The following is a 26752-nucleotide window of genomic DNA, read 5'->3' on the forward strand; positions in this document are numbered from 1 at the left end:
CTATACATATATTACAAATTTTTTTTTCTTCATAAAAACACATATGTCATCAGCAGAGGATTACGGTCGCGTGAGTTATAGTTGCCTACAGTAACTATAACGGGGGAATTTCATTGGTTTTTTATCAGTAAAATTTCCAGCTAACTATAACATGTGCGAAACCTATGGTTTTTTCAGTGAATTAGCAAGGTTTTTTAAATGCTAATTCCTAACTATAACGTGTGTGAAACCTATTGTTTTTTCAGTGAATTTGTACGGTTTTTTAAATGCTAAGTTACTTTACGCCATTCGTGGCGTGCGCACCCACTTTACGCAGTTAGTGCCGTACACGCAAGGTGGGCACGCAGTGCGCTACGCGCACCGCGTGCCCACGTTACGCACCGTGCATGGAGGACATATTATGCGCTTCCTTGTGATAGGTAATCTGTTAAATTTAATTTGTAAGTGATGACAATAATATGCCATGCACAGAGAGTGTGTTTTTTTTTTTATATATTTTTTAGCGTAAGCGCACGGTACGCGTACGGTAAGCGTAATCGGCGAAATTTTCAAAAAATAAAAATTTACCGTTTTTGGCCTTGGGGGATCTTTGAGGACTCAACTAACATGGCTATGTGCATGGGCGCTGTCTAAACAGCCCCTTTATATGTTTTTTGCCTTTGTTTACAGCCCCTCCCTCACAGTGCGAGAGAGAAAATGGCGGCCGCCGCTTCCTGGTTTCGACCGATTCGAATGTTTACTTAGATGTAACAGCCAATCAGAATCGCGCTCGCGCACGTCACCGTACGCGTACGGTAAGCGTACCGTAAGCGCACCGTAAGCCGGCTCAGATATATATATTGATTTAAAGGCTATTTTCTCAGAATCTACTGAACAGATTTACACCAAACCAACAAAAGGCACTTCCTTGACCTGAGGACTACCTCTCTGCCAAATTTCAAGTAATTCTGTTCAGACGTTCGGGCTGTAGCTGTGTCTAAAGGTCCTATGGAAAAATGCATGGGAAAAACGCGTTTTGGGACCCCCCTTTTATCTCAGCCCCCGCTTGACGAATCCCCCCGAGACTTTCAGGGTAGGAGCGGAGCGTAGCGCCCCACCTATTTTAAAAAATTTGCGAGGATTCGTCAACCGGCGCCAAAGTTATTCAAAATAGAATGTTGAGGATTTCCTATGGAAACGTGGTCCTAACTATAACTACCTACTGGCGACCGCCAGTAGGTAATATATATGTGTGTGTGTATATATATATATATATATATGTGTGTATGAATATTTCTGTTGGATACTTCTGCCTGTGGATTCCTCACCATTTGAATACCCCCTGCACCAGCATTCCGTGGGAAAATTCTTTCCTAGCTCACCCACGTCGACGAGGACATCAAAAAAGCACGGCTCATCATGCAGCACTGTATGACGTCATCGGAGCCACATAAAGACCTCGTCGGCGTGCTGACGTCGGTTCCCTTTTTTCCGCGGTGTCGACGCTCAGCGGTTTTTCCAGGGCTCTCCATTTTCTTCGTGAAAAACTTTGTATCCCGTAGTTTGTCAAAATGGCTACTTCTAGGAAGACCGGATTCAAACCCTGCAGAGAGTGTGGCGGACACATGTCTATCACGGATCCACATGATGACTGCCTGTGGTGTTTATCCTCGGACCACGACGTCGAGGAATGCAGGAGCTGCAGGAAAATGAATTCTAAGGCTATCAAAGAATGTAAAGCCAAATTGTTTATGGCGAAAGCCAAAAAGGAAAAAAGAGGTAGGAAGAGGGCGAAGTCTTAGTCTTCTCACACTAAGAGGTCGAAGAAGCATAAAAAATCCAAGAGGAAACATACCTCTCGACATCGATCTTCGAAAGCCAGGGTCTCGAGACCGAGGTCACCGACTCCAGCTGAGCGACCTCGGAGAAGGGACTTCATCTCATCTACTCCTTCTCCTCAAGCGACACCAGTACCATCTCCAGCTGCAACGTCGCAGATTTCAGAGGCTTCTTCGCTTCATGAAGAATCACCGGCTCCAGCGATGTCACCGGTGCCGGGTGGGTCCTCTCCAGGCCGTGTGGCTTCACCTGAGCGGGCGCCGTCCCCGGCTCCGCAGGCTCCAGTGCCACCTCAGGTGACTCCCCTACAGGAAGGTACGGATCCATATCTTCCTTTTCCTGCTCCTGGGGCTGACTCTTCACATTTTCTTAATGCGATGTTTGGTTTATTTACAAGAGCCTCGACTCCATCCAGTGCACCTTCAGTTTTCTTGGGTCCTCTGGCATTCAACCTGGGTGTGCCTCAGTTCTGTCCCCTGGCACCCTTCATGCCTTTTATGCCATCGGCTTGGCATTTCCCGGCGCCGAGATAGTCTTTCCCCCGGCTCCCCGGACTCCTTCAGCTGCTGAGTCTGCTCCACCTGGTATTCGATCGACGTCGAGGTTCGATGTCGAGGCTCCTCCATCGACGCCGCTGGTGTCTTCTCCGGCGCCGCGTGTGGCTCCACCAACGCCGATGCCTAAGCAACGCTCCAGGAGAGAGGCTCAGAGATTGCTTGAGGAGGAGGAGTATTTGCAAGAACAGGAGAAAGGAGAAATTGTGGATGAGTTTGAAGGCCTTCAGGAAGCTAGTGGCCTAGATACTTCCCCTGAGTAGGACTTACTCTGCAAGTGGATGTGTTGTGCAGGACGTTGCACCTTACCATGTTGTCATTAAAGAAGGCAGCTGATTTATTGGGCGATAAACTTCCCTCTGCTGAGATTAAGTCCAATATACTGACGGAAGTTTTGAATACTTCATCAACTTTTGAGCCCCTACTTCCATTCACAGACGCCTTAACAGATCCAATTCTGGAGGTGTGGCAGAAACCTTTGTCTGCTCCAGCTGTATCTCGTTCTATCTCGAGAAGATACAAGCCTGCCCCTGGTGATCCGGCTTTTTTGTCATCACATCCGACACCGGAGAGTCTAGTTGTTCAAGCTTCTTGCTCAAAACAGTCTACTGGTGCTTTTCCTACCATGTTGGGTGACAGGGACTGAAAAAAGACAGAGCAAGCTGCGAAGAAAGTGTTTTCATCTGCGAGTATGGCTCTAAAGTCAACTAATGTGACTTGCCTTCTTGGACCATATATACATGCATTGATGGACTCTGTTGTTCACTTGGCTCCTAAGTTGCCTGAGGAGGATCGTGCCAACTTCTTGGAAGTCCTTTAAGATTCGCAAGCCGCAGCACAACAAGTGATTCAGTCAGGCATGGACACTGCTGACTATGTGGATCGTGTTATGGGGTCTTCTGAGGCTACAAAGAGACAGGCTTGGCTCAAGTCTTCAGGTTTTTCGGCTGATGTGCAGGCGACCTTGTTGGATTTGCCCTTTGATGGGTCAAGGCTCTTTGGTTCTAAGGCGGACTCAGCCTTGGAACGTTTCAAAGACAGTAGAGCTACTGCAAGATCTTAAGGCCTTCAGGTGCAGTCTAGAGGTTATGGGTACAAGAGATATCGGAGCTTTGGCAGATCTGCTTCCTTTCGTGGCCGCCAACAATTTCAGCAGAGCCATCAACAACAAAATCCCTTGTACAAATCGTACAGAGGGAAGAATAAGAGAGGACTCGGGTGCAAATCGTCAACAGACCTCTTCCTCTACCTCCCTTCCTGCCACCATTAGTACATCAGGAAAGCAGTTCTAGATTCCCCATCTTAGAACATGTTGGTCCAGTTGGGGGTTGGGTGTCGCACTTTCTACAAGATTGGAGACTGATCACTTCTGATCGTTGGGGTCTTGAATCTTGTAGAGAATGGGTACACCGTCCCATTTTTGGAGTTTCCTCATCCTTACCCTCCTCGCCAGGGTGGTTGTTCAGAAGACCACTTGCTGATTTTGCCGCAGGAGGTTCTTACATTACTCCAAAAAGGTGCGATAGAGGTGGTTCCGGAGCAGGAAAGGGGTCAGGGTTGTTACCTGATCCCCAAAAAGGATGGTAGTTTGAGACCAATCTTGGACCTCAGGATTTTGAACCTTTCCTCGGGCAGGAAAAGTTCAAAATGTTGACCTTGGCTCAGGTTCTCCTTGCGCTGCAACAGGAAGACTGGATGGTTTCCATCGATCTGCTGGATGCGTATTTTCATCTTCCCAGCCTGAAGTCGCATCGGAAGTATCTCCAGTTCACGGTGGGATCGCAGCATCACCAGTTTGCAGTTCTTCCGTTCGGTCTCACTTCAGCGCCTCGAGTCTTTATAAAGATGATGGCGGTGGTAGCGGCTCATCTCAGAAGGTCAGGGGTTCCTGTTTTCCCCTACCTGGACGACTGGCTGTTGAAAGCAGAGTCTCCAGAGTTGGTTTCGCGCCACTTGCAAGTGACAACGCAACTGTTGTTCAAGTTGGGTTTTTCGATAAATGTATCCAAATCTCACCTGGTGCCTTCTCAGCGCAGCCTGTTCATAGGGGCAATACTGGACACTTCTGTGTGTCGGGCATTCCCGCCTCCGCAGAGGATTCTCGACATACAGGAAATGATTCCTTTATTTCACGATGGAGCGGTTGTTCCAGTCCTGAAGGTTCTTCGCCTGCTCGGTCTGTTCGCTTCCTGCATTCTGTTGGTCAACCATGCACGCTGGCACATGAGGGCACTCCAGTGGTGCCTCCACAGGCAGTGGTATCAGCACAACGGAGATCTCGGGGAGAACATCAGATTCTCCAGGGAAGCTGCAGCGGAGGGGTCTTGGTGGAGTACGCAGGGCAACCTGTCTCAAGGAAAGCCCTCTCATCCTCCTCCGCCAGTGGCCACAGTGATCATGGATGCCTCCACTCTAGGGTGGGGTGCTCATCTGGGGAATCTGGAGGTCAAGGGTCTTTGGTCTCCAGAAGAAAGGTTGCTTCACATCAACCTTCTCGAATTGCGGGCGATACGTTTGGCACTGAAGGCTTTTCTACCTTCCCTTCGCAGTCAGTCGGTTCAGGTCCTGACAGACCATACTACCGCGATGTGGTACATCAACAAACAGGGAGGTGTAGGGTCGTATCGGCTCTGTCGAGAGGCTCTGTGGCTCTGGTCCTGGGCTCAGGACCAACGGATTTGTGTGTTTGCAAATCATCTAGCCGGTGTGCTGAATGTTCATGCGGACAGTCTCAGTCGGCGTTACTCAACCGATCACGAGTGGTGTCTTCATCCGGAGGTGGTCCTTCGCATCTTTCAGATGTGAGGATCTCCTTGGTTGGACCTGTTTGCCACTCACGAGAATGCGCACTGCCCGTCATTCTGCAGTCTCCAGTTTCCGATGCAGGGGGTGTTGGGGGACGCGTTTCAGTTGAGTTGGAGCTCACAACTCCTTTACGCATTTCCTCCATACCCTTAATTCCTCGGGTTCTGAGGAAGATTCGCCAAGACCGAGTCCAAGTTATATTGATCGCCCCGGATTGGCCAAGAAGGGTGTGGTACACAGACCTACTTCACCTCTTGTCGCACCCTCCGCTCCGTCTCCCTCTCAGGGCAGACCTCCTCTCGCAATCGCAGGGGCAGGTTCTACACCCCAACCTCCAGAGCTTACACCTTCATGCCTGGAGATTGAACGGGGCAACCTGAGTTCTCTCTCTCTCTCTCTCCCGCCAAAGATAGTGGGCGCTATTTTATCATCCAGGCGACTCTCCACTAAATCTGTTTACTCTTCCAGATGGTCCAGATTTGTTAAGTGGTGCGGAAAGAGAAACATTGACCCTTTGAAGGCCCGCTTGTCTAATATTTTGGAGTTTTCTCTTTCTTTGGCAGCAAGGTTGTGCTGTAGCCACTGTTAAGGGCTATTTATCGGCTTTGACGGCCTTTTTATGTTTGCCTGACCAGCCATCTTTATTTAAGTCCCCCATTGTCATGAGGTTCATTAAGGGCCTTACAAATAAGTTTCCTCCCACACCTTTCATTATGCCTCAGTGGGATTTGAATCTCGTACTCACTTTTTTAATGGTTTCTCCGTTTGAGCTTCTTCATTCTTGCCCATTGAGGCTTCTTTCTTTTGAAACGGTTTTCTTGATTGCCAATACCTCGGCTATGAGGGTAAGTGAGCTTCATGCTCTTAGTTCTAAACCTCCTTTCCTGACCATTCATGCGGATAAGTTGGTTCTAAGGACCGGGGCTGCTTTCCTTCCCAAGGTGGTTACCCCTTTTCATATGGGACAGTCCATCACTTTACCTACTTTTTATCCTCCCCCTCACCCTTCCAAGGAGGAAGAGAGACTGCATCGGTTGGAACCTAAGAGGGCTGTCAACTTTTATTTGGATTGGACAAGAGATCTGAGGCTGGACAATCTGCTCTTCGTGGGCTACTGAGGCTGGACGATTAGCTCTTCGTGGGCTACGTTGGGAAAATACAAGGCAAGGCAGTGCTTTCCAGGTGAATCATCAAGATTTGCTACGCGCTGGCCAAGAAGGAACCGCCTGAAGGTATCAGAGCTCATTCCACCAGAGCTAAGTCTACTTCTTCTGCTGTGGCTAGAGGTGTTCCTGTTCTTGATATCTGTAAGGCAGCAACTTGGGCCTCCCTCCACACCTTTGCAAAGCATTACTGCTTGGACTCTGAGGTTAGGAGGGATGGCCATTTTGCTCGCTCTGTTTTGCAGGATTTTTTGGTCTAGTCAGGTGGACACCCTCCTCCGGGTGAGGTACGGCTTTGGGAATCTATTCAAAAGGTGAGGAATCCACAGGCAGAAGTATCCATCAGAAGAACAAGTTACTTACCTTTGGTAACGCTTTTTCTGGTGGATACAATATCTGCCTGTGGATTCCTCACGCTCCCACCCGCCTCCCCGTTGTCCACCTGTTGCTTATAATTTTTTTTAATTTTGATATGTCTTAATCATGTTTATATTTTAATATTGAGAAATGCTTTTTCTGTGGCTATTTCTCAATGACTTTCTTGATTATGCATTTGTGAATTAATATATATGTATATATTTGATATTCTATGTGTGCATTTGAAAATGTGTTGGTCAGCCCGTTTGCCTCGGTGGCACCGAAAAAATGGGTGGAACTAACGTCAGCAGGCCGACGAGGTCTTTATGTGGCTCCGATGACATCATACGGTGCCGCGTGCGAAACCATGCGACGTGGGAGAGCTAGGAAAGAATTTTCCCGTGGAATGCTGGCGCAGGGGGTATTCAGAATGTGAGGAATCCACAGGCAGATATTGTATCCACCAGAAAAAGCGTTCCCGAAGGTAAGTAACTTGTTCATGTATATATATGTGTATATATATGTGTATATATATATATATATATATATATATATATATGTGTGTGTGTGTGTATATATATATGTATATATGTGTATGTATGTATATGTATGTTCACTGAGGAAGGCTGCTGTGTCAGCTGAAACGCGTATCTTTGTTCTGGGTTGGAGGAGGCTTTATCTAATTAAAAGGCCTTAACCCAAACATTCTTTGTGTGCGTGCTCTTTTCCGAAACCGGAGCAGCCGTTGTTTTGGATGTGTATATATATGTATGTATGTGTATATATATCTGTATGTATGTATACATAGATCTGTATGTATGTGTGTATATATATCTTAATGTATGTATGTATATATATCTGTATGTATATATATATCTGTATTCACTGAAAAAACCATAGGTTTCACACAAGTTATAGTTAGCTGTACATTTCACTCGTAAAAAACCAATGAAATTCCACGTTATAGTTAGTGCAGGCAACTATAACTCACGCGACCGCAATCCTCTGCTGATGACATATGTGTCTTTATGAAAAAAAAATATTTGTAATATATGTATAGCTAAAATTTAATGGAAGAAGACATGGGCAAATAAGTGTCTAAATACAGTATTAGCATCAGCAGAGGATTGCGGTCGCGTGAGTTATAGTTGCCTGCACTAACTATAACGTGGAATTTCATTGGTTTTTTACGAGTGAAATGTACAGCTAACTATAACTTGTGTGAAACCTATGGTTTTTTCAGTGAATTTTCAAGGTTTTTTAAATGCTAATTCCTAACTATAACGTGTGTGAAACCTATGGTTTTTTCAGTGAATTTGTACGGTTTTTTAAATGCTAAGTTACTTTACGCCGTTCGTGGCGTGCGCGCCCACTTCACGCAGTTCGTTCCGTGCGCGCACGGTGGGCTTCGCGCACCATGCGCGCCCACTTTATGCAGTTAGTGCCGTGCACGCACGGTGGGCATGCGGTGCGCTACGCGCACCGCGTGCCCACGTTACGCTGGATGGGCCATGTACGCACGATGCGCTTCGCGCACCGTCCGCACACGGAGGACATATTATGCGCTTCGTTGTGAAAGGTTATCTATTAAATGTTCGAGTAGCAAATATGCCATGCACAAATGGAGCCCTACGGGCACCTTTTACAAACGGGGGGGGGGGGGGGGGGGGAAATATGTGGATTTTGTTTTTTTTTCATTTATTTTTGGCCGTACGCGTACGGTAAGCGCATTCGGCGTTTTTTCAACAAAAAAAAAAAATTGAATTTTTGGCCTTGGGGGTTCTTTTGGGACACCCTAACCAAGGCTAGGTGGTTAGGAGCTGTCTAGCCTGCACCTTTTCATGTTATCCAATTTTGTTTTTCCTTCCCCCCTCAGAGTGCGAGAGAGAAAATGGCGGCCGACACTTCTGGTTTCGACCGATTCGAATGTTTACTAAGATCTAACAGCAAATCAGAATCGCGCACGCGCACGGCACCGTACGCGTACGGTAAGCTTACGGTGCGCGCTCGGAGCGCGCTTACAGATATATATATTGATTTAAATGCTATTTTCTTAGGAAATACTGAACAGATTTACACCAAACCTACAAAAGGCACATCCTTGACCTGTAGACTACCTCTCTGCCAAATTTCAAGTAACTCTGTTCAGCCGTTCGGGCTGTAGCTGTGTCTAAAGGTCCTATGGAAAAATGCATGGGGAAAACGCGTTTTGGGACCCCCCTTTTTTCTCAGCCCCCGCTTGACGAATCCCCCCCGAGACTTTCAGGGTAGGAGCGGAGCGTAGCGCCCCATTAGTTTTGAAAATTTCGCGAGGATTCGTCGACCGGCGCCAAAGTTATTCCAAATAGAATGTTGCGGATTTCCTATGGAAACATGGTCCTAACTATAACTATCTACTGGCGACCGCCAGTAGATAATGTATGTGTATATATATCTGTATGTATGTGTATATATATCTGTATGTATGTGTATATATATCTGTATGTATGTGTATATATATCTGTATGTATGTATATATATCTGTATGTATGTATATATATCTGTATGTATGTATATATATCTGTATGTATGTATATATATCTGTATGTATGTATATATATATCTGTATGTATGTGGATGTATGTATATATCCAAACACAAGGTTGCCCAAAACGGAAAGGCCCACAACAGATAGATTTTGCTGAGAAATTTTAATGAAGGCTGTCAAATGAATCGTCAGAGGCATGGCAATGAAAACAATTAAAAGCTGACGCGTTTTGTGCTCCTGCACTTCTTCCTGGGCTTGATTCACTCTGGGCATGCACCAACAGTTATTCAAAGCACCTGCGTTCGTCTAAATACCTGCCCCAGTGGGCGTGGCCAGTCGCATGGCCTGCTGGTATTTGTAGTGCTTTTGTTTTACTTCAGTGAGTTCGCGGTGCAGCCGAAACAATAAAAGTTCAAATATCACCACAGTGGGTCATTGCACATCCTTCAGCGCACTGAATGCAAACCTCTTACATTGGTCAGAGAACCCTAGGTTATACTTAGAAAAATTAAGCCATTTGCGAAACCGTTGTGTCGTCCTTGGTGACAAGCAACTCCATTTTACTGAGGTCTGGTTATTTCTGGCCAACATTTCTTTTAATTTGTAAATCATAGTAAGAATCAAGGTTGCTGAGGCTCCTTCTTGAAACCCTTTGGTGCAGCCATTTTTACACATACACAACTAGATGTTGCTACAGGCAGAATTCAATAATTTCCTCTGTAAGTGAGCACATAAGCAGGCATGTAAGATCCACACAATTTTATGAACAACAAATAATAGATATGGGAACATGGTAAATGTCTCACCACTCCTGCAACTAAAACTTCACCACCCTACACTTTTGCTTTCTTCTCAGACTGCTATCTCACATTCCATACATGCCCTCTGGTGTTTTCCCAGATTTCCTGCATCCCTAGTCCCTCTGCTTTACCTATCTGAAAAGGTGCGTGAGGAAACCTTTCCATTTCCCATGGGGAATATGGAATCATGATGTAGGAAGACAGGTCAAGCAAGAAATTGCATATAAGGAGTTCCAAAACTTTTCCTTAGAGCTAGTTGGCAGTGAGGGGTGGGAAGATGCTTCAGGACCTGGATGCCCATCACTGCCTATTCCTCCATTTCCCACCTGGAATAACAAACATTGGACAGCACTCAAAATGACAAACTTGCAACTAAGCAGCTATGGGAACTTGGCTATACTGGCACATTTAAGGTGTTGATATTGGCTCTGCAGAAACAAGTGGTATTTGTGACTGAGTCATTTACAGCTCTACTTGCCTTTCAGACAAAAAGTGTGTTTATGGAATCTGCAGCATTGTAACTCCATATGCATTGCTATACAGTATTTGATGTTGGCTTGGCAATTCCTGCATGTATCAAAACCTTTACAAATTTATGTATAAGGAATACAATAAAAAGCGGTCTTGTCGATTGCCTTTCAAGACATTTCTACATTTCCCCTTCGAATAGTGCATTATTTCTCAACACAAGGGGCTGTGTTTGTCTGATGGGAAGTTGTGAATGGAAGCAGTGATTTGGACGATGGAACGTTATTTCTTAGTTGGCAGAGTTCAAAATTAGTTTTTTTTAGGGCCATCAATGACCGTGATTGAGTCTGATTTTAGTGACATAGTTGATAAATTCAAAGAAGACGGGTGGTGTTGAAAGAAAATATGAGAGATTGGTCGACTCTGCCTTGTGGAGCACACATATGGTCTGGTATGGGCAGAAAGTTAGTTAATAGAGCATCCAGATGCACAGAAGGAGCAATCAAAGGGATAGGACATACATTTGTAAATGGCTATTCCAGTGGTCCCCAAGGAGAGGATGCCTGGTGCATGGCGTTATCAATCGTGCCAAAGGCAGCAGGCAGGCTGGAATAATGAAAAGATAGATGCGCATTGATCATGATTTTTATAAATGTGGGAGAAAGCAATCCCCATTAGGCGATGCTAGTGAAATCCTGTCTAGGGGAGCCAAGTATGATCGGGAGTGAAGTATGAGCAGGTCTGGGACTTTAGAGAAGCTAGAGTGATACATAGTAATAGCTGGATAGACCTGTCTTTTTTTTTGGTTTAGTTTAAATACATTTTTAGTAGATTTTTTTGGACAACAGGGTAACATTGAGCCAGAAGTTTCTGCCTTATGAGGGAGAACAACTTCCTAAAACCCCACTCCTCCGCCTCCTGCATGCAACCACCCCCATACTTACTCTTCTCCCTCTACCTGGATAAAGCCCCCTATTCCTCACCCGCTTCTATTAAACAAGGATCCCCATCCACCATTTTGCAACCAACCTTTCTCCTTTTCATCGTCACTTTTGAAGGGTCTTGGTTCAGTAGATATATCTCCCGCAACCTCTTGGGCATGTCAACTCTTTAATATCCCAAGAAAACATTCTACTTATGGATTTCCTAGTTTGTTATGCAGCTTTTCCTTGCCTTTCACCCCATATAACTTACTTTTCATTTTGTTTGGAGAGAAATTTCACGCTTACCTGGTATGTGCACAAAAGCATAGGCCTGTTCCAGACTGTGAGGTCTTGGAACTACCCTGTGATCTGGAAGGTCGCACCAAGTGTGCCCTTCTTTGTGGCTATTGGCCCAGTTCTTAGTATAATGCACGAAGTGGTAGTGGCAGCGCACCTTTGTTTTGGATATTTATACTGTGATCAGAACTTGTTGCTGAGAATGTAGCTTACAGGCCTCTTCTGGGTAAGTTTTTGCTGCAATCTGTCATCCCAGACACTTGCGCTGGCATTTTGTGTGTATGTCGCGTGTGAGTAGCACATGTATGGTAGTAGGGTTCTGTGACTGAGGAAACCTGAGTACAGAGGCCAGTAGAATCAATTTCAGATACCCCTGACTTGGTATAGCATAAGATGGAGGATGAGTCCGACTTCCCTTGACAGGGAATTTGTATTACTTGTGTTCCTGTTCCTGAAGTGAAGAGTATGATGACAGGGCTACCTTTAGAAATTCCTTGAGCACTTTAGTTAGCAAAGAGCTGCCTATTACTTCCTCCTGAGCACTACCATTTTCTTGATGGCAGTGGTGAAGGGTGGAACTACAATTTCTTTTGTGTAAGTTGAGGAAATTTCTAGGTCAGGGTCGCACTTTGTTTATCTCTGATTGCTGCTGGAGAGAGACTGGTGACAACCAGGTGCAGAAATCTCACATCTCATTGTGCCTCTATTGTGGTTGCTGCACATTGGAGAGAGCCCCAGAGCTATCTGCTGTGGGAATTATCACTCTTCACAAAAACTGCATCTAGAGAACAGCTTGAGAGGGGCACTTAAAAGAGAATCACCCCAAACCAGCTCTGAATTTTTGAGACCGCTGTGCAGCATCCTCTGTGTAGAAAATGTGGAATAAAGTGGTACCCCAACCACCCAACTTTGTTCAAGTTCCAAAGTCCTACAAGATCATAGCAGGGGTACTCTGCAGAGTACTCAAAGGATTGCTGTGCGACTAAGGCTGGTGTCTGCCTGGCAGGCAGTTTCCCAGGGCGGGGCATTATCTGAAGTCAGCACTTTCTGCTGGAGGAGCTGAGGATCTGACTAAGTGCCAATAAGCCTGGCTACTTAGAGATGGAAGGATTCTTCCTGGCCCGGCAGGAGGAAAGACTGTCCAGGAGTAGAAGCCTAGAATTTTTCCAGGGCTATCCAGCAGAAGCTGACTACATGAGAGGAAGCTAGGATTGACACATACTGTAGAAGGTCCCTGGTCTCTACTATCAGGGCTAAGAGTAAGAGACTTAAATAACATGAACTATATGTTCATTTGTCTTGTAGTGATATTTGATTCTGAGTCCGATTCATGCTTCTGCCCTAACTACATGGGGAGGGGGCGGCACTGGGGGGGGCATGGTCGGACCAGGTATTAAGGAGTCACCCAAAGTGGGATTAGCTGAAGAAGTGCAGATGGTGTGGCACCAGAAAAGAGAATCACACCCAGGATCCCTGGCTTTAATGCAAAGTTGGAATGTGTAGTATTTAGTTCTGCTGTGTGATTAAGAGTACTTTAATTTTACATAGGAATGGCAGGCCCAGAGACAAATGCACTTCCTGTTGGCAGATATAGTTGATTAACGCAGAGGCCAAGATCCTGGCCAAATTACTGGCCGCTCGTCTCTTGTGAGTAATAACGAAACTTGTGCATACAGACCAGTCTGGCTTTATGCCATCAAGAAAGGCTTCACTTAACCTCCGGCGCCTCCATGGTGTCATGGGAAGAATAGAAACATTGAGAAAGGATGCATTAGTGATGTCACTGGACGCCACCATGGCATTCGATATAATCTAAATGCCCTATATGTTTGCGGTTTGGAAGAAAATGGGCTTTGACCTCAACTTTGTCAGCTGGGTGGGACTCCTGTATAAGGAGCCATTGGTGCAGGTGGTGGTCAGTAATAGCAAGTCACAGGTGTTCGTGCTAGAAAGAGGAACCAGACAGGGTTGCCCCCTCTCCCCGCTGCTCTCTTCACTGCTACTGGAATCCCTCGCGCTATGTATATGGAAGGACCCAGTCATGAGGGGACTGCGGTGAGCAGACGACTGGGAGGACCGAATCTCCCTGTATGCAGATGATCTACTACTATATCTGGCATCATCAAACGCCTCCATAAATAGGGTACTGCATATTTACACACATTTTGGCAAATACTCTAGATATAAAATACACTGGTCCAAGTCAGTCATCTATGTACTAAGGGTAGACTTTCCCAGGTTGCCCAGAGGTTACGTCATAACAGAGGAGAAAGAAGGGTTTAAATACCTTGGCATCTACGTCACCAAAGATGCAGCTCTATGTTATGAACGCAACCTCCTCCGCCCTCTATAAAGACTCAAGAGCGATGTTCAGCATTGGAGATCCCTCCCATTGTCCCTGTTGGGGCATGCTGCGCTATTCCAGATGATGGCACTTCCACGATTCTTGTATACACTGCAGAATTCTCCAGGCCCAATACATGTAGAGTATTTTAAAAACAGAGAGCGTGCACAGAGAGAATTGATGTGGGAAGGGAAACCAACAGGAATAGCGACCCGAAAGCTAACATGTGGATGGTATGATGGCTGCATTGGACTTCCTGGCATCAAAAGATATTACTGGACGGCACAGCTAGCGCCAATTAACCAATGTATATATTGAACCTATGATGACTCCGGCTATAGAATGGATAGGTGGCTTCTCCCGGAGGGGAATTACTCTAGAGTGTTCTACAAAAACCCGGCCAAAACAAAGTGAACAGGCCCTACTAAACATACAGTGCAAATAATGCACACAGTGAATAGAAGTATGGGATGGGAAGGGAAAATAATGCATGGAACCCCCTGTGGGACGTGGATAAGTTGGGCAACTTGAGACACTCAAAGGGTTTTGGGGCTTGGGACTCGATCGGGATTTCCCATGTGCGCGACCTGTGGAAAAAAGGTGGGGTGAATCACTTTGCCCAGTTGCAAAAAGAACATGCAGAGACCTAAAACTTTCGATATTTGCAGATCCAGCACGCGCTACAAGCAGCCATTCCACGAGGCCAGTCGCTCCCCGAGTCCTCCCCCCTCTAAGATAGGATTCTAGAAGAATTTATGCCCAGGAAAGCGATTTCATTGATTCATAAGAAACCGATTAATAACATGCCCGACCCCCTCCTGCAACTTCGTAGACACAGGGAGAAAGACACAGCGACACTAGAAGATGATGAGTGGCATGAGGCTCTGTCGTCCCCCAGGGAAGTAGCAATCTCGTCAAGGCTACGATTAGTACAGGTTAAGGTACTACATAGAATATACTTCGCAAGTACCGTTCTAGTGAAGATGGGGTATAAGGAGGATCCCAGGTGTAGTATAGGATGCGGCCGAGAAGGAACCTTTGACCATACTATGTGGGAATGTATATATATCCAGTGTTAGTGGACAAGGATAGCCCAATACATGGCAAATGTGCTGAGCAAACAAATAGGGCCCAAGATAAAAAAAATGTCTTCTGAAAATGACATTGACTGGTGCATGGTAATGGAAAAGACAATGTACGAGTCACGAGGTTGTCCCAAAAATGGTCAAATATCTGGAGCAAATGGAACACTTATAGAGGGAATATTTGTGAACCCCCAGACAACATTACACCATGCACTAGATCTAGAGTTATAATAGATATTATGTACTTAGATAGGTCTATGGATATGATGTAATGTGAGATGCAATGAACCGTATGGTCACAGTATTGTTTGGAATTGTATCTGCAACGAATTCAAGATGTCATCAATAAAAAGAATTTTAAAAAGAGTACTTTTCTTATTATTTTGTTGATATCTCAGATGGTGACTCTAAGATAATTACCTCCCAATATCTCATCAGCTCTTTTCCTCTTTTCAATGTAATTACAGTGCTTAATTTGTTGAAAAAAAATAATAATAATTACATGCCAGGGTCATTCTCGGGAGGCCACTGCAGCCTACACTGCTTGTTGCCTCTGCTAGCACTGCCAGTGACAGTACTAAAAACAACCATAATCCATCACACTCCTATAAGTGTGACAATTATATTATTCTAAGCAATGAAATGCTGTAATGAAGGCAAGAGCAGCAGGTATTGTTTTTTTTTCTTTTTATAAAAAATGTTATATTGACTTATTCATCTTTTAAAATTTGACAGTGCCACAATGTGATGGACTGTCACTAGAGCTGGTCCTGACACATAAGGGCCAGTGCCGGACACCGGAAACCACTGTCTCAAATTAAGCACTGATATAATAATGTTTAATATATTTAGCTATATCAAGGCAATTACTTAAAATATATCTGTCAGTTTCTTAATCTCATAAGTCACTGCAATAGGTGATTGGTTTTGTGTGAATAAAGACACGAAGACGAGTGGGTGTGTAAGTCTACTTGTATAAGATTTTATAGAGCACTTAACTGCTCTTTGCAAGCTTGGCGGAGTGGTTGGTTTTGTGGAGGACCTCCTTCCACTGAAACTTTGTGAATGGTATACCCAGCTCCCACTTCCATTGGTTTTGAAATTGTAATTTACCCAGGGTAAATGGCATAGTGAGCTCCTTACAGATCCATGAAACTGCATGTAAGGTGTCTGGAAGCGACTGAAGGAGCTTCCCGAAAGAAGTGATCTCGCTTGTGACTCCCTTCCTCACTACCGAGTGTTCCTCACTACCGAGTGTAAAACCTAGGCTGTGTCTTCATGTAGTAGAACTTATCTTCCAGTGCAAAAAGTTTTATTCCCTGTGTGTCAAACAGGTTACCTGGCCTAACATACTCCACTTTTTTCCAGTACTAAAAAAACGTTGTTTTTGAGGCCTGGACTAAAGTTTTAGGGCCTGATTTTAACTTAGACGGACAATATTTACTTTCTCAGGGCAATGTAGTATAGTAATCCTTGCCCAGAAGGAGTACTTGCCTCCACTTTTAGGGATGTCTTCCCGTTGGGTGAACATCTTACAGTGGCAGAGACCACGGTCATGGCAGTCCCTGTGATTGCTTTGAAAGTTTGATAGACTGCTCTGTCAACATGACTGAGCCTTGGAGCAGTACTGGAAACTTTCCTTGTTTTTGTTTTTTTATTTTAAAAAGCAAACTCCCACAGCAGGATTTTGTTTTGGAAAATAATAAAAAGCAATGACCCCCTCGCCATGGGAGTTTACATCTTTGCTGCTTATATCCTTTCAGTTGACTTTTCTTTAGCTGGTTGTTTTCTTTGATGCTTTACTCTATTTGAATGTATGCTTGAATCAGTCAATCAAACATTTGAAAAGCACTGCAAATCACCCTTGAGGGCCTCGAAGCGCTGGATATGTTGGCTGCTGCGTGGTGTGTTGTTCATTCGAACATCGAGGTCTTGAGTTTGTAACTGAATTGTTGGAGCAATAGTGCGGTCCTGAGATGCAGGGGAAGTTTGTTCCATTCCTTGGCCACCAGGTGCAAGAAGTTGCGTCCTCCGCTGTTGATTCTACAGATCCGTAGTATATCCGCGGGAGAGGGAAGTTGATCAAAGTTGTCTGGTCAGTTGGTGGTAGGTGACGCGTTTGTTGATGTATGCAGGTCCCTCATTGTGCATTAAACCATCTATGGTTAAATTGAAGACTTTATTAATTAACATATAGACTTAGTTCATTGCACTGAGCACAGTCTGCATGCCTCTGGACGCAGGGCTATATAACCAGTGTCATAGATCCATGTTGGAATCTTTCAAGCCCCATCATATCCATATTGGTGGTCAAGACCTGGAAGATAGTTCTGATCCATCTCATTAATTTCAGAATGGATATAAGTGCACTGATGACCATCTTCTTAATAGTGTTCATTATTTAGGACTTCAATTTGGAATCTTTCAGTGACAAAATGGCAGGATCAGTGGAAAATGATACTTTTTTCCATATTGTACTTAGCATCGAACCGAAAAAGAGAAATTAATCTGTAGTGTTAGTTTTGTGGATGCCACATAGCCTTTTAAGTTGAATCTCAATAGTCTGAAATCATTTATTTATGTCTTTTGACTTTAGAATATGATGGTAAACTTGGCACTGGCACAGGTCCTTGCTTTTATAAAGAAAGAGAATCCTGTTTCTACCATTAGCAAATACATAGATGGACCACGGATGCTTTCAGTTGGCTGCCATTTGCTTTTTTACCTGCCATCAAGGCTCCCCAACACAATGGGATATTCAGACAAAGTAACTACAAACAAACATTAAACATAGTCAGGATAAGAGAACAAGTAGGCACACCAATCCAGGCTTCTGTTCGATACCACTGTATGTGTTACATATTACCAGACTTAGTCATACTTGTATGTTCAAAGAACGTTACAGTTCTCAGTCCTGTAATGATGGTATGTTTAATCAACAGGAGAATATGCCTTTTGCTCCTCTACTAACAACATACGTTTCTAGATCCATTGTCCTGACACACATAGTTGGCAGTTATACAAACATTTAATTAGATTCCCTTTGCGGTCTGTCACAAGGCCCAGAATCATCACACGGAGCGCTAAAGGGCAAGACGTATGTTTATTAGAGGTCAACAGGTGCAGTATAGTTCAAATTACTTCATGAAACTAGGGATGCTACCCTCTTGATATGAGTCTAAAGCAAATTCCTTCTGAATTTCACACAATCTCCAGATTACAGTTTGTGTAGGGAAAGTAGAGCTGCAAGGGTAGTTTGTCAGGTATGAGGGCCTCTGTGGCAATGGTGCCTATCCAGAAGTATCCCTTCGATGTGTTACTCCGATTTACATACACATTGTAAGAAACAAGGACACAGTGAGTAAGCTTTCCATCAGGACAAAAGTATATACCTCTTTCCCATTCATTGCCACTGCTCATGTACCTATCTTACTTGTCTGCAATGTAGGTGGGCTTAGTAAGTAAGCATCTCATCAGGCCTATAGCATATCGAATATTGGCTAGATGTCAGTCTAAGGCTGCTTTTCTTGCTGTTTATCATTTCCATTTTTTTCCATTCCCCCTGTTCCCAATGGATGAGTTTCTATGGTGGCTGGTATTGGCCCAGTCCCTTCTAAGGCAACACCCCTTCTATGCTACTCCAAGTAATGATGAAGTCATGGTCCATTTTACGACCATCTCTGTATTCTCCTCGTGTCTGGGGTCAAAGCCTGTAGTTAGAAGGGGAGGTAAGTGAAGGAAGAGATTTTTACATGGGCAGGCTCTCTGGTTTGCCTATTTTCTCTGCTGCCCCAACCACAAGAGCTGACTTAAGTGGTGGAATCCGCGTTCTGGTGCTGTGTAGCCGTGGAGAAATGTGAGGTACAACTTCTTGGTATCAGGTGCTCTGGAACTAACTCCCATGCCCTCTAAAACATGCACCCTCCTCAGCTAAGGACCCTACATATCCCTAAACGTTTGGCAACTTTTCAGCACTGGTCGACCAAAAATCTTTTGCTGTTTTGAGGTGAAGTGGAACTCCCTGGAATAGTGTACAGAGGTTAGGAAAGAACTGGGTACAAAGTATGTGATATTTGGTTACCTTTGTGCAAGTACTTACTTTTCTTTTAAATAATAATGGAACAACTTTCACAAAATTAAAACTTGTTAAACAGTAAACTATGCGAGTAATGGGGCTGACCGTAGTTCAGCGCAACAAGAATCTCCCAGTCCTATGCTTTCTGTTGGGCTTACATACTTGATTGCTACTTTCGGAGAAACAGAGTTAGGCTTTCCTACTAGTGAAATACAGATGATACAACATATCAGAAAGGTATCCCTAATTATATGTACCACAGGCATCTTTTCCTCAGATCTGTATCGCACTGCGGTCATTTTGTTATGATTGCTTGCTTAGAAATAGGCATGACATAAAGTCGATATTACCTTGGCCCTTTGCATTCATTACTGGTAAACTGCTTCATTGTCCTGCGTTTTAACATTTTGATATGTATTTCACTGTAGTTGGAAGAGCTTCAACCATGTGAGCAATCTGCTGCTTCAAGGGTTAATATTATTTACTTGTGAACAGAGCTCTCTTTACTTTGGGAGACACGTTTGGCGTACTTTTTCCTGTCACATATCTCCTTTCTGTAGTGTACAGCAGACCAGAGGAACATCACCATGGTCAATGACAGCAAGGTTCATCTTGCCGTGATTCACCTTTGGATCGGTATTTGGTTAAAGGCAGTAGTTGAGTGGAATTGCATGCTGCTAAATAACCAATAATGCATTGCGTACCTAAAATACACTTTTACAGCCTAAAATAAAACTTGAAACCTAAACTATTTGCCATTTTCAATAAAAATTAGATGAAATGTTTCAAAATGCCTCATTCTGCAATAATGTTGTCTCATTCCAACCTCTAAGTGAGAAGCCCCCATACATATTGCACAAAGTGAAGATTTCATATATTTGAAAACCACAAAGCATTTTCCATGTTCATCTAGATATTTCAATCTCTTCTCTACGGGCACTTTTTTAGACCGTTGAAGCCACTATTGCATAGGCGTTGGCCTGTTCTAAGCAAATGGTTTCACTGTCTACCTTGACATTGCACCTCACCAGAGGAAACCCTTAGAGGAGAACTATTTTCCATGCATGGCTTATAAGCCTATGGTGATCCAAAGCCATATCGGTTAAGTCCACGTATATTTTTTTATTGCGTTTCAGATTAGCTTTGATTGCCCTGGAAAATACAAAATAATAAAAAGATAGATCATGGCTGTAACCTTTTCATACTGTGCTTCTGTTTATGTTTTGCATATTTTTTGCTTGTTTCATCCTTTCACCTTTTCTGTTTATACCCCAAAGCATTTTGGCATTGATTTGTTTCCCCCTCCCACACTGTTTAGGAATTGATTCCACTCATACTGTGTACTGCCTGCCTACATCCAGAATCCAAAGAGAGGGATCAACTACTGCACATACTGTTCAATTTGATCAAACGGCCAGATGATGAGCAAAGGTGTGTTTTCATTTATCTTTTCCTTTTAATGGTATGGGGAGGAAATGGTAGTGGGTGAGTGAATGAGAATAATGTATTAAGGGTTTACATTTGTTGAAGCTATTATGAATGTAGATTAATAAAACAGCTTGCTTTCTTATCTTTCTTCCCCAGGTAACCATCTTCCCTCATCCATTCACCCCTTAATAAGGGAGTACAGCAGTTTATCTCTCTTGTGTATTACAGTTTTAAATTGTGTGGTGTCATTAAATCTTGTGAGACAACAAAAAGCTATTCTATAGATTTAGAAAATGTTCTTCTTCCGAGACCTACACATATGTCCCCTCTAAATGTCCTTATCACACTCCCTGCATATCCCTGTGTTCCTCTTTTTTATAATTCTACAGTTTGTTTTGATCATTGGCTTGGTGTCCTAGGTGCATTCTGTGAGGTTACTTCTTCCATTGTGTTATTTGGCCTCTTGTGCTCTATATGTGGCTTCTTCCATACAGTTGTTGAAATTTTAACATAGGGCTGTTATAAGAATATTTTCTATCCCATCTACCTTTCCACTTCATAGTGTTTCACAGCATTGCCTGTTAACCTAGATAATACAGTTTGTCCCACGAGCCAGTATTGTACATCAGATAATCCTAGCTAAAACAAGCTCCTGATTTATATGCAAAAGGTTTTCAGTCTTAAGATTGTTGTTTCTCATATAGGGCTTATTAGAGTTCACAATATTTACTTCTTAAAAAATTAGATGGGGGTAGGGAAAGCACTTGGGTAATAGAAGATCAAAAGTAAGATGGGGGGAAAAGCCAGGTGACAACATAGACATTAGAGGTCGATGCAGAGACAAGGAAACATTTGGGTGAAATGTGAAACAGCCAAGCAAATAGTGTTACAATGACAAACTAAGGATTTGGATGAGCTGCAAAAATATCTCATCCAATGCACATTGAAAAGATGGAGGAGGAAGGACAGCCAGTAGTTGGAATTGTAAGAGAGGGACACAATGAAAAGCATGTAGACTTGTTTAGAAAATCAAAAAGATAATGAAGATAGTGAACCTGACAGGGGAAATGGGAGACGTAAATGGGTTGGCTGAAGGAAGAGGAATAAAAGGGACGAAGATTGTGTAGGTAAAGTTTCAAAAAAGCAATTTGGGGCTGCGGGGTGAAGTGTGAGCCAGAGAGAGAGAGTAAAGCTATGTGGACTAGCCATTAGGATCTAGTGACTTACTTGGTTTCAGAGTCTGTCGGTGGAACAATGAACTATAATTAATGTATGGTCACCAAGTATGAACGGGGTGAGCTGGAGGTGGTGACATCTGGGCGTTCCTGCTGTGCTAATCTGACCTGAGCCATGAACAATGTTCTTTGCGTACAGATCTTTAACCATTCAAAGTAAGCGACATTGCTGTAGCCTTGATGTATTTATCAATAAGTGAGCATCTTGAGAATTGTGAGCTGGTTGGCTGGAGAGTCTCACAATTATTCTGTAGAGAAGGGTTGTGCCTCCTGCAATGGGTGGGAGAGCTGGACTGTGACATAGGTATGACAATTACCCATTGTCCTTGAGGGACTATTGTGCAGCACACCATATGCTTTCCTGCTTCCTTCTGCTGTGGCTTGTTGACCTTGGCCCTTGGTCTTTCCTGGGACATTTAGAACAGGCATACTGCCTGGAGGACAATGTGCATTGAGATATGGACAGTTTGTGAGATCATGACTTAAGTCAAAGCAGGCCACATTCCTAGTCAAGTAAAACTGTGCAGATTTGCCAAGCAAGTTGGGACTGCTCCAATGCCAGTGGAAGCTAGTGAAGGTCGATGTAGTTCAGGATGTGAACCAAGTGGATTCCTTCAGTTTTTGCACTTGGCAGGCTAAAAGGAAATTGGTGAGGGTGGCTAAGATGTAACGTAGTTGATTGAGGCAGAAGGAATTTGTTTAAGCAACCCTAGACTATGATGACCTATCTGTCTATGACCTCCTAGTCCCTAGAAGACTTGAATGGAGAATGTGGAGGGTAATGCAGAATGTGATAACATTCAGTTTCTCGGTTTTCCGGAAGGCACCCTGAAAGAGCTTTTGAGCTGTGGTTGTGAAATTTGCTCCCAACACAGACTTTTTTGTCGCTCTTTGTTGTAGAGAGAGCACATTTTGCTTCTTCCAGATACCTTCCTCCCCTAGGTGTCCAATTCACCAAAAGCAAAATTTACATTAAACATATACAAGATCCTCTAGTCTAGACTCTGTCATTTATGACTCCTACTATATTATAGTGTTTCTAGTTTATCCGATGCAGGTGCAGTTGCAGCAACTATCCTTTGAAGGTGTCAAGGCTAAGCTTGATGCAGGGAACCTTTTTTACATGCTCCTTTACTAGGAAAACATGATTATTTAGGTATTAACTCCTATACCTTTGAAGCATCGGAGGAGGCATGGCACTGGGTGAAGGAAAGCCATAACCACAGAGCTGAGACTAAGACCACAACAAGAGTTCCACCACCACTGAAGTACCAATGGAACATGACTGAAGGAAAGCTTGTGGTGATCCAGCTCAGTCGACTCAGACTCCATTCTGATTCAGGGACACCATCACAGACTCAGCAAAAGGACACAGAGTGGCTTTTGATGTCAGAACTCTCAGAACCCTCGGCATTCCAGCCATGGAGTCCAAAATCTTGTAACTTCCACCAGGACTTCGCAGGCGGGTTTCTGAGAGTTCAAGACCACACATGAAGAAAGGAGGTGGTTGCAGTCAGCTCCTTGTTTTGACATGGGCTACAAGATGGGAACATGCTCTAGCATTACCTATGAACACCTCCGGTACTGCAGGGCATTTAACTCCATGTCTTTTGACCGTGAAAATTGATTGTTACTTTGGAAAGGAGGGGTGGCTGTACCACCTTGTCTAGTGCTTCGGTGTTGGAAGTGTGTGAGGGGAGATTACAGTTAGGAATCTATCAGTGTTAGATTCATGTTTTTGCAATCCATAAAGTGCTTTCCTACTTTAGCCACCTGAGAAGGGAATTTTAATGATCCCAGTGTTAACAAATTTGAGTACCCGAGGATCTGTGGGTTTACCACAGTGATTTCTGCAGGTTTGGCTAGGGGCTCTAGAGTGGCAGCATATATTTTTGGACACCACTCCCCATTCCAAGTTTAACGTTCATGGTTTCGTATTTAGCGACTCTGTACGTAATGGTATCAAAATTTCCACATGGAGGAATGATAACATTCTTGAATGTGTGTTCTTCTCGTTCTCTCTATCTACTGCAGCTGCTAGTATTGGCCAAATTAGAGGCCCCTCTAGGGTTCATTAGTCAATCAGTCAGGGTTTGTAAAGCATGGCTACTCACCCGTGAGGGTCTCAAGGCGCTGGGGGAGGGGCTGCTGATCCTTCTGAGCGCTGGGGAATCAGTCAAAGAGCCAGGTTTTGAAATTCTTTCGGAATTGGGTCAGCAACCGGGATTGTCTGAGGTGGAGAGGCAGGGTGTTCCAAGCCTTGACGGCGAGGTAGAAGAAGGATCTTCCTCCGGTTCTAGTCTTGTGGATCCGTGGGATGGTGGCAAGGGCCTGCTGAGCGGAGCGGGGAAGTCTGAGGGGTATGTGGAATGAGAGACGGTGGTTCAGGTATGCTGATCCTGCATTGTGGAGGGCTTTGTAGGCAGGCATAAGGAGCTTAAAAGTGATTCTTTTATTGACTGGGAGCCAGTGGAGTTCTCGGAGGTGTTCGGTGATATGGCTGCGGCAGGGATGTTGAGAACAAGTCTGGCTGCGGCGTTTTGAACGTTCTGTACTTTCCTGAGGAGTTTGTGTGACGCCAGCGTAGAGTGCGTTGCTGTAGTCATGTTTTCTGCTGATGAGTGTGTGGGTGACCATTTATTTGGATTCAGTGGGGAACCATCTGAAAATCTTACAAAGCAGGCAAAGCGTGTGGAAGCATGATGAGGAGACAGCATTGATCTGGCGGTTCCTTGTGAGTGGGAGGGGTCTTTAAGAGATTTGTGCCACCCACAAACTCTGGGCAGGGACAGTTGTGCCTGGCCATGTCTGTGGTCGTTTGCAGCCTAAGCAGTGTCTGGTGTCAGCGATAGCCAAGTGAACAGGCTTACTCTTTTTTTCTCAAGGGCTCACAGATCATTTTCTCCATTGAATAGTTATTCATCCCTATGATAGTTATGGGTATGGTAACAGGAACTGTTATTGTTAACTGGGATTTATAGAGCACGTATTTAGCAACAGGTCTCTTATCTCTGTGAGAGAGGGAGAGAGACTAAAACCTGCCAAAGATCAGCATGTACGCGCTCCCGGTCTTGGCCTATGTTGTGCCCCAAGCTTCTGTAAAAAGACGCGTCTTAAGTTTTTTCCTGAATGGGAGAAGGGTAGTTTCCCTACGTAGGCTCTCCTGTAGTCCGTTCCACAGTTGAGGGATCACTAAAGAGAAGGCTCTTCCCCCTTTGAAGGTAGTATTGAAGCAATGGCAGGCCAGTAGGCCTGCTTTGGACGAGCGAAGAGTACGTCCTGGCACATCATTTATGAGGTGCTCCTTGATGTAGACTGGGGCCCGGCCGTGAATGGCTTTGTGGGCAATGCAAAGGCCTTTAAACCTGGCTCTCTGTTTGATAGGTAGCCAGTGCAGCTGCTGCAGGAGGGCGGTAGCATGTGCCCGTCTTGGGAGCCTGAAGACTAGCCTAGCTGTGTCGTTCATTGCAACTTGTAGTTTGGTTAACAACTTCTCGGAGATGCCAATGTACAGGGCGTTGCCATAGTCCAACCCCGACACAATCATTGCCGACACAGCCATCCGTAGTGCAGTAAATGAGAGGAGGGGAGCCAATCTCCGCAGCTGCATCAGAAATCCCACGCAGGTCCCCGCCACGGTGGACACGTGGTTCGACATGGAGTGCTTGGCATCTATTTTTATGCCAAGGATTATTACGACCGGGACTGGTGCGGGCCCACGGATACCCAACTCTGAAATCGGCGACAATAGTTGGTCATGATTGACCGTGTCGAATGCCATGGATAGGTCTAGTAGGACCAGGGCGCATGGCTTCCTGCTGTCGGCCATGAGTTGAATTTCGTCCATCACTGCCAGCATTACCAGCTCTGTGCTGTGGTGGGCCCTGAAACCTGCCTGTCACACCTGGAGCAGTTTTACTTCCTCAATAAAGTTCGATAGAGTTTTAAGGACATGCTGTTCCACTACTTTTGCCAAGAAGGGAAGTTGGGAGATTGGTCTGTAATTCTTAAAGTTGGCTACATCTGGCCTTGATTTATTTTAGTAGGGGGGTATCCCTGGCTTCTTTGAAGGTGACAGGGACATAACCTGTTTCCAGTGACCGATTGAGCAGGTTGAGGACCTCCTTCTCTACCCCAGGTAGATCCATTCGGAACACCCTTGGTGGGCAGAGGTCTGCTGGCAAACCAGACGCAGATGGATCAGAGAGTCACGGTCATGCCTTGGGAAGATGGTGAGGGGCTTGCCGTGGGCATAGGATGCTGGGTCCACAGCCAGGGGGCAGTGGTCGACGGGTATAATATGTATGTCCAATAGGATGTCCCTGACTGTATGGAGGAAAAAGGACTGGAACTTATTACAATCTTCCAGGCTAGCAGTGGATTTCTGTTCTTGTTTCTGCCTAAGTTCTTTTAGAATTCAGAAGTTTTTTTTCTGCGTCCAAAATCCTGGACCCATAGTATTCAGCCTTCCTGGTCAAAAAGGCTTTTTTATATTTAGCAAACACAGCTTTGTATTCAGCGAGAGCTGCTGGGTCTTATAATTTGCTCCAGGCCCTCTCATATTGGTGCAACGCTTGTTTCTTTCCCCTCAGGTCCTCGTTGAACCAGGGGGCCCCTTTGCCCTTGTTCCGAACTCTCTCCCTTCATGCAGGTGCCACCTTGTCTATGGCTTCTCTTAGCTTACCTGTGAGAGACTCACTTTCCTGATCAAGTTTCTCCAATATGTGACTTTTAGGGGCGGTTCTGTGCAAAGTACCCACTAGGTCGCTTGCCTTGATTTTATTCCACCCTCGCAGCACTTTCCATTCCGGGGGTAGTTTGTGCCAGTCGACCGGCAAGCGCAACCAGGCACGTGACCCGATGGTGGTCCGAC

General features: G+C 44.7%; 1 protein-coding gene across 7 annotated transcripts in view; it reads left to right on the forward strand.

Annotated features, from left to right (window-relative positions):
• RELCH (RAB11 binding and LisH domain, coiled-coil and HEAT repeat containing) overlaps positions 1 to 26752 on the forward strand; it is a 760620-nt gene that overhangs the window by 318272 nt on the left and 415596 nt on the right. For all 7 annotated transcript variants that reach the window (XM_085606887.1, XM_085606888.1, XM_085606890.1 and 4 more), the window contains one exon: positions 20535 to 20647. In XM_085606887.1, the coding sequence (XP_085463013.1) occupies positions 20535 to 20647 (113 nt within the window). The remainder of the gene's footprint in view (positions 1 to 20534; positions 20648 to 26752) is intronic.

This window comes from Triturus cristatus, chromosome 5_2 (assembly GCF_964204655.1).
Source record: "Triturus cristatus chromosome 5_2, aTriCri1.1, whole genome shotgun sequence".
In the NCBI taxonomy this organism is placed as follows: Eukaryota; Metazoa; Chordata; class Amphibia; order Caudata; family Salamandridae; genus Triturus; species Triturus cristatus.